We start from the raw sequence: 12,146 nt of genomic DNA on the forward strand, positions 1-12,146 counted from the left end.
CCTGTCCCCTCTGTACGTCTCTGACCTAATCTCCAGCCTGTAACCTGTCCCCTCTGTACGTCTCTGACTTAATCTCCAGCCTGTAACCTGTCCCCTCTTTACGTCTCTGACCTAATCTCCTGTAATCTGTCCCTTCTATACGTCTCTGACCTAATCTCCAGCCTGTAACCTGCCCTCTCTGTACGTCTCTGACCTAATCTCCAGCCTGTAACCTGCCCTCTCTGTACGTCTCTGACCTAATCTCCAGCCTGTAACCTGTCCCCTCTTTACGTCCTGACCTAATCTCCTGTAATCTGTCCCTTATGTACGTCTCTGACCTAATCTCCAGCCTGGAACCTGTCCCTTCTGTACGTCTCTGACCTAATCTCCAGCCTGTAACCTGTCCCCTCTGTACGTCTCTGACCTAATCTCCAGCCTGTAACCTGTCCCCTCTTTACGTCTCTGACCTAATCTCCTGTAATCTGTCCCTTCTGTACGTCTCTGACCTAATCTCCAGCCTGGAACCTGTCCCTTATATACGTCTCTGACCTAATCTCCAGCCTGTAACCTGTCCCCTCTGTACGTCTCTGACCTAATATCTAGGCTGTAACCTGTCCTCTCTGTACGTCTCTGACCTATAATAATATAATTCCAGCCTGTAACCTGTCCCTTCTGTATGTCTCTGACCTAATCTCTAGGCTGTAACCTGTCCCCTCTGTACGTCTCTGACCTATAATAATATAATTCCAGCCTGTAACCTGTCCCTTCTGTACATCTCTGACCTAATCTCTAGGCTGTAACCTATCCCCTCTGTACGTCTCTGACCTATAATAATATAATTCCAGCCTGTAACCTGTCCCTTCTGTACGTCTCTGACCTAATCTCTAGGCTGTAACCTGTCCCCTCTGTACGTCTCTGACCTATAATAATATAATAATTCCAGCCTGTAACCTGTCCCCTCTGTACGTCTCTGACCTAATCTCCAGCCTGTAACCTGCCCTCTCTGTACGTCTCTGACCTAATCTCCAGCCTGCAACCTGCCCTCTCTGTACGTCTCTGACCTAATCTCCAGCCTGTAACCTGTCCCCTCTGTACGCCTCTGACCTAATCTCTATGCTGTAACCTGTCCCCTCTGTACGTCTCTGACCTATAATAATATAAAAATTCCAGCCTGTAACCTGTCCCCTCTGTACGTCTCTGACCTAATCTCCAGCCTGTAACCTGCCCCCTCTGTACGTCTCTGACCTAATCTCCAGCCTGTAACCTGTCCCCTCTGTACGTCTCTGACTTAATCTCTAGGCTGTAACCTGTCCCCTGTGTACGTCTCTGACCTATAATAATATAATTCCAGCCTGTAACCTGTCCCTTCTGTACGTCTCTGACCTAATCTCTAGACTGTAACCTGTCCCCTCTGTACGTCTCTGACCTATAATAATATAATTCCAGCCTGTAACCTGTCCCTTCTGTACGTCTCTGACCTAATATCTAGGCTGTAACCTGTCCCCTCTGTACGTCTCTGACCTATAATATTATAATAATTCCAGCCTGTAACCTGTCCCCTCTGTACGTCTCTGACCTAATCTCCAGCCTGTAACCTGCCCTCTCTGTACGTCTCTGACCTAATCTCCAGCCTGTAACCTGCCCTCTCTGTACGTCTCTGACCTAATCTCCAGCCTGTAACCTGCCCTCTCTGTACGTCTCTGACCTAATCTCCAGCCTGGAACCTGTCCCCTCTGTATGTCTCTGACCTAATCTCCAGCCTGTAACCTGCCCTCTCTGTACGTCTCTGACCTAATCTCCAGCCTGTAACCTGTCCCCTCTGTACGTCTCTGACTTAATCTCTAGGCTGTAACCTGTCCCCTCTGTACGTCTCTGACCTATAATAATATAATTCCAGCCTGTAACCTGTCCCTTCTGTACGTCTCTGACCTAATCTCTAGGCTGTAACCTGTCCCCTCTGTACGTCTCTGACCTATAATAATATAATTCCAGCCTGTAACCTGTCCCTTCTGTACGTCTCTGACCTAATCTCTAGGCTGTAACCTGTCCCCTCTGTACGTCTCTGACCTATAATAATATAATTCCAGCCTGTAACCTGTCCCTTCTGTACGTCTCTGACCTAATCTCTAGGCTGTAACCTGTCCCCTCTGTACGTCTCTGACCTATAATAATGTAATAATTCCAGCCTGTAACCTGTCCCCTCTGTACGTCTCTGACCTAATCTCCAGCCTGTAACCTGCCCTCTCTGTACGTCTCTGACCTAATCTCCAGCCTGTAACCTGCCCTCTCTGTACGTTTCTGACCTAATCTCCAGTCTGTAACCTGCCCTCTCTGTACGTCTCTGACCTAATCTCCAGCCTGGAACCTGTCCCCTCTGTATGTCTCTGACCTAATCTCCAGCCTGTAACCTGTCGCTTCTGTATGTCTCTGATTTAATCTCCAGCCTGTAACCTGTCCCCTCTGTACGTCTCTGACCTAATCTCCAGCCTGTAACCTGTCCCCTCTGTACGTCTCTGACTTAATCTCCAGCCTGTAACCTATCCCCTCTTTACGTCTCTGACCTAATCTCCTGTAATCTGTCCCTTCTGTACGTCTCTGACCTAATCTCCAGCCTGGAACCTGTCCCTTCTGTACGTCTCTGACCTAATCTCCAGCCTGTAACCTGTCCCCTCTGTACGTCTCTGACCTAATCTCCAGCCTGTAACCTGTCCCTTCTATACGTCTCTGACCTAATCTCCAGCCTGTAACCTGCCCTCTCTGTACGTCTCTGACCTAATCTCCAGCCTGTAACCTGCCCTCTCTGTACGTCTCTGACCTAATCTCCAGCCTGTAACCTGTCCCCTCTTTACGTCCTGACCTAATCTCCTGTAATCTGTCCCTTATGTACGTCTCTGACCTAATCTCCAGCCTGGAACCTGTCCCTTCTGTACGTCTCTGACCTAATCTCCAGCCTGTAACCTGTCCCCTCTGTACGTCTCTGACCTAATCTCCAGCCTGTAACCTGTCCCCTCTTTACGTCTCTGACCTAATCTCCTGTAATCTGTCCCTTCTGTACGTCTCTGACCTAATCTCCAGCCTGGAACCTGTCCCTTCTATACGTCTCTGACCTAATCTCCAGCCTGTAACCTGTCCCCTCTGTACGTCTCTGACCTAATATCTAGGCTGTAACCTGTCCTCTCTGTACGTCTCTGACCTATAATAATATAATTCCAGCCTGTAACCTGTCCCTTCTGTATGTCTCTGACCTAATCTCTAGGCTGTAACCTGTCCCCTCTGTACGTCTCTGACCTATAATAATATAATTCCAGCCTGTAACCTGTCCCTTCTGTACATCTCTGACCTAATCTCTAGGCTGTAACCTATCCCCTCTGTACGTCTCTGACCTATAATAATATAATTCCAGCCTGTAACCTGTCCCTTCTGTACGTCTCTGACCTAATCTCTAGGCTGTAACCTGTCCCCTCTGTACGTCTCTGACCTATAATAATATAATAATTCCAGCCTGTAACCTGTCCCCTCTGTACGTCTCTGACCTAATCTCCAGCCTGTAACCTGCCCTCTCTGTACGTCTCTGACCTAATCTCCAGCCTGCAACCTGCCCTCTCTGTACGTCTCTGACCTAATCTCCAGCCTGTAACCTGTCCCCTCTGTACGCCTCTGACCTAATCTCTATGCTGTAACCTGTCCCCTCTGTACGTCTCTGACCTATAATAATATAAAAATTCCAGCCTGTAACCTGTCCCCTCTGTACGTCTCTGACCTAATCTCCAGCCTGTAACCTGCCCCCTCTGTACGTCTCTGACCTAATCTCCAGCCTGTAACCTGTCCCCTCTGTACGTCTCTGACTTAATCTCTAGGCTGTAACCTGTCCCCTGTGTACGTCTCTGACCTATAATAATATAATTCCAGCCTGTAACCTGTCCCTTCTGTACGTCTCTGACCTAATCTCTAGACTGTAACCTGTCCCCTCTGTACGTCTCTGACCTATAATAATATAATTCCAGCCTGTAACCTGTCCCTTCTGTACGTCTCTGACCTAATATCTAGGCTGTAACCTGTCCCCTCTGTTCGTCTCTGACCTATAATAATATAATAATTCCAGCCTGTAACCTGTCCCCTCTGTACGTCTCTGACCTAATCTCCAGCCTGTAACCTGCCCTCTCTGTACGTCTCTGACCTAATCTCCAGCCTGTAACCTGCCCTCTCTGTACGTCTCTGACCTAATCTCCAGCCTGTAACCTGCCCTCTCTGTACGTCTCTGACCTAATCTCCAGCCTGGAACCTGTCCCCTCTGTATGTCTCTGACCTAATCTCCAGCCTGTAACCTGCCCTCTCTGTACGTCTCTGACCTAATCTCCAGCCTGTAACCTGCCCTCTCTGTACGTCTCTGACCTAATCTCCAGCCTGTAACCTGTCCCCTCTGTACGTCTCTGACCTAATCTCCAGCCTGTAACCTGCCCTCTCTGTACGTCTCTGACCTAATCTCCAGCCTGTAACCTGCCCCCTCTGTACGTCTCTGACCTAATCTCCAGCCTGTAACCTGTCCCCTCTGTACGTCTCTGACTTAATCTCTCGGCTGTAACCTGTCCCCTCTGTACGTCTCTGACCTATAATAATATAATTCCAGCCTGTAACCTGTCTCTTCTGTACGTCTCTGACCTAATCTCTAGGCTGTAACCTGTCCCCTCTGTACGTCTCTGACTTATAATAATATAATTCCAGCCTGTAACCTGTCCCTTCTGTACGTCTCTGACCTAATCTCTAGACTGTAACCTGTCCCCTCTGTACGTCTCTGACCTATAATAATATAATTCCAGCCTGTAACCTGTCCCTTCTGTACGTCTCTGACCTAATATCTAGGCTGTAACCTGTCCCTTCTGTACGTCTCTGACCTATAATAATATAATAATTTCAGCCTGTAACCTGTCCCCTCTGTACGTCTCTGACCTAATCTCCAGCCTGCAACCTGCCCTCTCTGTACGTCTCTGACCTAATCTCCAGCCTGCAACCTGCCCTCTCTGTACGTCTCTGACCTAATCTCCAGCCTGTAACCTGTCCCCTCTGTATGTCTCTGACCTAATCTCCAGCCTGTAACCTGTCGCTTCTGTATGTCTCTGACCTAATCTCCAGCCTGTAACCTGTCCCGTCTGTACGTCTCTGACCTAATCTCCAGCCTGTAACCTGTCCCCTCTGTACGTCTCTGACCTAATCTCCTGTAATCTGTCCCTTCTGTACGTCTCTGACCTAATCTCCAGCCTGGAACCTGTCCCTTCTGTACGTCTCTGACCTAATCTCCAGACTGTAACCTGTCCCCTCTGTACGTCTCTGACCTAATCTCCAGCCTGTAACCTGTCCCCTCTTTACGTCTCTGACCTAATCTCCTGTAATCTGTCCCTTCTGTACGTCTCTGACCTAATCTCCAGCCTGGAACCTGTCCCTTCTATACGTCTCTGACCTAATCTCCAGCCTGTAACCTGCCCTCTCTGTACGTCTCTGACCTAATCTCCAGCCTGTAACTTGCCCTCTCTGTACGTCTCTGACCTAATCTCCAGCCTGTAACCTGTCCCCTCTTTACGTCCTGACCTAATCTCCTGTAATCTGTCCCTTCTGTACGTCTCTGACCTAATCTCCAGCCTGGAACCTGTCCCTTCTGTACGTCTCTGACCTAATCTCCAGCCTGTAACCTGTCCCCTCTGTACGTCTCTGACCTAATCTCCAGCCTGTAACCTGTCCCCTCTTTACGTCTCTGACCTAATCTCCTGTAATCTGTCCCTTCTGTACGTCTCTGACCTAATCTCCAGCCTGGAACCTGTCCCTTCTATATGTCTCTGACCTAATCTCCAGCCTGTAACCTGCCCTCTCTGTACGTCTCTGACCTAATCTCCAGCCTGCAACCTGCCCTCTCTGTACGTTTCTGACCTAATCTCTAGCCTGTAACCTGTCCCCTCTGTACGTCTCTGACCTAATCTCCAGCCTGTAACCTGCCCCCTCTGTACGTCTCTGACCTAATCTCCAGCCTGTAACCTGTCCCCTCTGTACGTCTCTGACTTAATCTCTCGGCTGTAACCTGTCCCCTCTGTACGTCTCTGACCTATAATAATATAATTCCAGCCTGTAACCTGTCTCTTCTGTACGTCTCTGACCTAATCTCTAGGCTGTAACTTGTCCCCTCTGTACGTCTCTGACTTATAATAATATAATTCCAGCCTGTAACCTGTCCCTTCTGTACGTCTCTGACCTAATCTCTAGGCTGTAACCTGTCCACTCTGTACGTCTCTGACCTATAATAATATAATAATTCCAGCCTGTAACCTGTCCCCTCTGTACGTCTCTGACCTAATCTCCAGCCTGTAACCTGCCCTCTCTGTACGTCTCTGACCTAATCTCCAGCCTGCAACCTGCCCTCTCTGTACGTCTCTGACCTAATCTCCAGCCTGTAACCTGTCCCCTCTTTACGTCTCTGACCTAATCTCCTGTAATCTGTCCCTTCTGTACGTCTCTGACCTAATCTCCAGCCTGGAACCTGTCCCTTCTATACGTCTCTGACCTAATCTCCAGCCTGTAACCTGCCCTCTGTACGTCTCTGACCTAATCTCCAGCCTGTAACTTGCCCTCTCTGTACGTCTCTGACCTAATCTCCAGCCTGTAACCTGTCCCCTCTTTACGTCCTGACCTAATCTCCTGTAATCTGTCCCTTCTGTACGTCTCTGACCTAATCTCCAGCCTGGAACCTGTCCATTCTGTACGTCTCTGACCTAATCTCCAGCCTGTAACCTGTCCCCTCTGTACGTCTCTGACCTAATCTCCAGCCTGTAACCTGTCCCCTCTTTACGTCTCTGACCTAATCTCCTGTAATCTGTCCCTTCTGTACGTCTCTGACCTAATCTCCAGCCTGGAACCTGTCCCTTCTATATGTCTCTGACCTAATCTCCAGCCTGTAACCTGCCCTCTCTGTACGTCTCTGACCTAATCTCCAGCCTGCAACCTGCCCTCTCTGTACGTTTCTGACCTAATCTCTAGCCTGTAACCTGTCCCCTCTGTACGTCTCTGACCTAATCTCCAGCCTGTAACCTGTCCCCTCTTTACGTCTCTGACCTAATCTCCTGGAACCTGTCCCTTCTGTACGTCTCTGACCTAATCTCCAGCCTGTAACCTGTCCCCTCTTTACGTCTCTGACCTAATCTCCTGTAATCTGTCCATTCTGTACGTCTCTGACCTAATCTCCAGCCTGGAACCTGTCCCTTCTGTACGTCTCTGACCTAATCTCCAGCCTGTAACCTGCCCTCTCTGTATGTCTCTGACCTAATCTCCTGGAACCTGTCCCTTCTGTACGTCTCTGACCTAATCTCCAGCCTGTAACCTGTCCCCTCTTTACGTCTCTGACCTAATCTCCTGTAATCTGTCCCTTCTGTACGTCTCTGACCTAATCTCCAGCCTGGAACCTGTCCCTTCTGTACGTCTCTGACCTAATCTCCAGCCTGCAACCTGCCCTCTCTGTACGTCTCTGACCTAATCTCCAGCCTGTAACCTGTCCCCTCTGTACGTCTCTGACCTAATCTCAGCCTGTAACCTGTCCCCTCTTTACGTCTCTGACCTAATCTCCTGTAATCTGTCCCTTCTGTACGTCTCTGACCTAATCTCCAGCCTGGAACCTGTCCCTTCTATACGTCTCTGGCCTAATCTCCTGTAATCTGTCCCTTCTGTACGTCTCTGACCTAATCTCCAGCCTGGAACCTGTCCCTTCTATACGTCTCTGACCTAATCTCCAGCCTGTAACCTGCCCTCTCTGTACGTCTCTGACCTAATCTCCAGCCTGTAACCTGCCCTCTCTGTACGTCTCTGACCTAATCTCCAGCCTGTAACCTGTCCCTTTTTACGTCTCTGACCTAATCTCCTGTAATCTGTCCCTTCTGTACGTCTCTGACCTAATCTCCAGCCTGTAACCTGTCCCCTCTGTACGTCTCTGACCTAATCTCCAGCCTGTAACCTGTCCCCTCTTTACGTCTCTGACCTAATCTCCTGTAATCTGTCCTCTCTGTACGTCTCTGACCTAATCTCCAGCCTGGAACCTGTCTCTTCTATACGTCTCTGACTTAATCTCCAGCCTGTAACTTGCCCTCTCTGTACGTCTCTGACCTAATCTCCAGCCTGTAACCTGCCCTCTCTGTACGTCTCTGACCTAATCTCCAGCCTGTAACCTGTCCCCTCTGTACGTCTCTGACCTAATCTCCAGCCTGGAACCTGTCCCCTCTTTACGTCTCTGACCTAATCTCCTGTAATCTGTCCCTTCTGTACGTCTCTGACCTAATCTCCAGCCTGGAACCTGTCCCTTCTGTACGTCTTTGACCTAATCTCCAGCCTGTAACCTGCCCTCTCTGTACGTCTCTGACCTAATCTCCAGCCTGCAACCTGCCCTCTCTGTACGTCTCTGACCTAATCTCTAGCCTGTAACCTGCCCTCTCTGTACATCTCTGACCTAATCTCCAGCCTGGAACCTGTCCCTTCTATACGTCTCTGACCTAATCTCCAGCCTGTAACTTGCCCTCTCTGTACGTCTCTGACCTAATCTCCAGCCTGTAACCTGCCCTCTCTGTACGTCTCTGACCTAATCTCCAGCCTGTAACCTGTCCCCTCTGTACGTCTCTGACCTAATCTCCAGCCTGTAACCTGTCCCCTCTTTACGTCTCTGACCTAATCTCCTGGAACCTGTCCCTTCTGTACGTCTCTGACCTAATCTCCAGCCTGTAACCTGTCCCCTCTTTACGTCTCTAACCTAATCTCCTGTAATCTGTCCATTCTGTACGTCTCTGACCTAATCTCCAGCCTGGAACCTGTCCCTTCTGTACGTCTCTGACCTAATCTCCAGCCTGTAACCTGCCCTCTCTGTACGTCTCTGACCTAATCTCCTGGAACCTGTCCCTTCTGTACGTCTCTGACCTAATCTCCAGCCTGTAACCTGTCCCCTCTTTACGTCTCTGACCTAATCTCCTGTAATCTGTCCCTTCTGTACGTCTCTGACCTAATCTCCAGCCTGGAACCTGTCCCTTCTGTACGTCTCTGACCTAATCTCCAGCCTGCAACCTGCCCTCTCTGTACGTCTCTGACCTAATCTCCAGCCTGTAACCTGTCCCATCTGTACGTCTCTGACCTAATCTCCAGCCTGTAACCTGTCCCCTCTTTACGTCTCTGACCTAATCTCCTGTAATCTGTCCCTTCTGTACGTCTCTGACCTAATCTCCAGTCTGTAACCTGTCCCCTCTTTACGTCTCTGACCTAATCTCCTGTAATCTGTCCCTTCTGTACGTCTCTGGCCTAATCTCCAGCCTGTAACCTGTCCCCTCTGTACGTCTCTGACCTAATCTCCAGCCTGTAACCTGTCCTCTTTACGTCTCTGACCTAATCTCCTGTAATCTGTCCCTTCTGTACGTCTCTGACCTAATCTCCAGCCTGGAACCTGTCCCTTCTTTACGTCTCTGACCTAATCTCCAGCCTGTGACCTGCCCTCTCTGTACGTCTCTGACCTAATCTCCAGCCTGTAACCTGTCCCCTCTTTACGTCTCTGACCTAATCTCCAGCCTGTAACCTGTCCCCTCTGTACGTCTCTGACCTAATCTCCAGCCTGTAACCTGTCCCCTCTGTACGTCTCTGACCTAATCTCCAGCCTGTAACCTGTCCCCTCTTTACGTCTCTGACCTAATCTCCTGTAATCTGTCCCTTCTGTACGTCTCTGACCTAATCTCCAGCCTGGAACCTGTCCCTTCTATACGTCTCTGACCTAATCTCCAGCCTGTAACCTGCCCTCTCTGTACGTCTCTGACCTAATCTCCAGCCTGTAACCTGCCCTCTCTGTACGTCTCTGACCTAATCTCCAGCCTGTAACCTGCCCTCTCTGTACGTCTCTGACCTAATCTCCAGCCTGGAACCTGTCCCATCTGTATGTCTCTGACCTAATCTCCAGCCTGTAACCTGTCGCTTCTGTACGTCTCTGACCTAATCTCCAGCCTGTAACCTGTCCCCTCTGTACGTCTCTGACCTAATCTCCAGCCTGTAACCTGTCCCCTCTTTACGTCTCTGACCTAATCTCCAGCCTGTAACCTGTCCCCTCTGTACGTCTCTGACCTAATCTTCAGCCTGTAACCTGTCCCCTCTTTACGTCTCTGACCTAATCTCCTGTAATCTGTCCCTTCTGTACGTCTCTGACCTAATCTCCAGCCTGGAACCTGTCCCTTCTGTACGTCTCTGACCTAATCTCCAGCCTGTAACCTGCCCTCTCTGTACGTCTCTGACCTAATCTCCAGCCTGCAACCTACCGTCTCTGTACGTCTCTGACCTAATCTCTAGCCTGTAACCTGTCCCCTCTGTACGTCTCTGACCTAATCTCCAGCCTGTAACCTGTCCCATTTACGTCTCTGACCTAATCTCCTGGAACCTGTCCCTTCTGTACGTCTCTGACCTAATCTCCAGCCTGTAACCTGTCCCCTCTTTACGTCTCTGACCTAATCTCCTGTAATATGTCCCTTCTGTACGTCTCTGACCTAATCTCCAGCCTGGAACCTGTCCCTTCTGTACGTCTCTGACCTAATCTCCAGCCTGTAACCTGCCCTCTCTGTACGTCTCTGACCTAATCTCCTGGAACCTGTCCCCTCTGTACGTTTCTGACCTAATCTCCAGCCTGTAACCTGTCCCCTCTGTACGTCTCTGCCCTCTCTGTACGTCCCTGACCTAATCTCCAGCCTGTAACCTGCCCTCTCTGTACGTCTCTGACCTAATCTCCAGCCTGTAACCTGTCCCTTCTGTACGTCTCTGACCTAATCTCCAGCCTGTAACCTGTCCCCTCTGTACGTCTCTGACCTAATCTCCAGCCCGCAACCTGCCCCCTCTGTACGTCTTTCATCTGGATGGACTGGGCATTTGGCTTCCTTACAGTTGAGCTGATCCTCGGAGTTCCTCTTCCGCTTTGCAGATGACATTTACTTTCTCGGTTCTCCGCAAGCTTCCTGGTCTTTTGTGCCAAGTGCGATTGTACAGAGCTGCGGGCGCCAGATTGTAAGAGCCGGGGACAGTGCTCAACACCGCTCATTAAAGGGTTACTCCCAAAATTGACTGTTCTCACCTGTCCACGGTGGCTGGACCCCATCACATGATTGGGGGGAGGGGGGAAGAGGTAGGTCTGACTGCTGGGACCCCCACCAATACTGAGAACCAGGCTCTGAAATGCCCCAAGGGAAGTTTAAAGCCTTTTTCATCCTGAGCCTCCTGTTTCATTAACTTCTCTTCTGTAGGATAATTATTTGTGTTCTTGCAGCACTTTTATGTCCTCTGAGTCGGCAAACCATCTACTGTGTGTGGGGGAGGGGTGGGGGTGTCCTGACTTTGCTGTCAGAAAATCTCTCCTGGCCTCCCTTCTTCTTACAGTTGAGTGTTTGCTAGTTAGATAAAGTCTAAATAATACCCAGACATCTTAAAGGGGTTGTCTGCCTTTCTATTACAAGCAGTGCAACCCTTGTCACTAGTATCAGTGCAGCCTTAAGGTCTATAAATGGGCTGAGCTGCAGTACCAGACGCAGACCAGTAACTATGGTGGCGCTGTTTCACCTTTTTAGGTTATATTTGTATGTAACAAGTAGTCCCCGAGTGACAAAAAACAGTATTTGTGACTGCAACTGAGCAGCCCAGACTTTATACTGTATATGAATTCATTGATACATTGTAGCAAACCACCAGCTGATGTGATGTTTAGGTAACAGAAGGTTGAACACTATTGTAGCAAACCCTCCGCTGTGAGAAGTATCAGGTCTGTGCCCATCTTCAGCCTTCAGATATAAACATTCACTGACAGCAAGAAAGAAAAAATGAATTTAATGTTTAATCAGCTTTTTTTTTTTTTAACTCTTTCCTTCTGCACAGAGAGAAGACAGCCCCTCCCGGAACATAAAGTCAGGAACTACATGTACCAGCTGTGTAAATCTCTGGAGCACATACACCGGTGGGTCGGCTAGAAGGGTTTTGGTGTAGTTCTGGCCGCTGCCTCGGAGGATGCACAGTCACTGAGAAGTCATTGCATCCTCTACAGCAATGGTCACCAACCAGCGGCTCTACAACTGCTGTGCAACTACAACTCCCAGCATGACACGGGCCGCAGAACAGAGCTTTATATCTTAACCCTG

At 49.5% G+C, this 12,146-nt stretch overlaps 1 protein-coding gene across 3 annotated transcripts in view; it reads left to right on the forward strand.

The window, feature by feature from the left end:
* MOK (MOK protein kinase) overlaps positions 1–12,146 on the forward strand; it is a 45,616-nt gene that overhangs the window by 27,902 nt on the left and 5,568 nt on the right. For all 3 annotated transcript variants that reach the window (XM_073638393.1, XM_073638394.1, XM_073638395.1), the window contains exon 5: positions 11,887–11,965. In XM_073638393.1, coding sequence (XP_073494494.1) covers positions 11,887–11,965 — 79 coding nt within the window. The remainder of the gene's footprint in view (positions 1–11,886; positions 11,966–12,146) is intronic.

This window comes from Phyllobates terribilis, unplaced genomic scaffold, assembly GCF_046119375.1.
Source record: "Phyllobates terribilis strain yellow unplaced genomic scaffold, ASM4611937v1 Scaffold_7__3_contigs__length_470593459, whole genome shotgun sequence".
NCBI lineage: Eukaryota > Metazoa > Chordata > Amphibia > Anura > Dendrobatidae > Phyllobates > Phyllobates terribilis.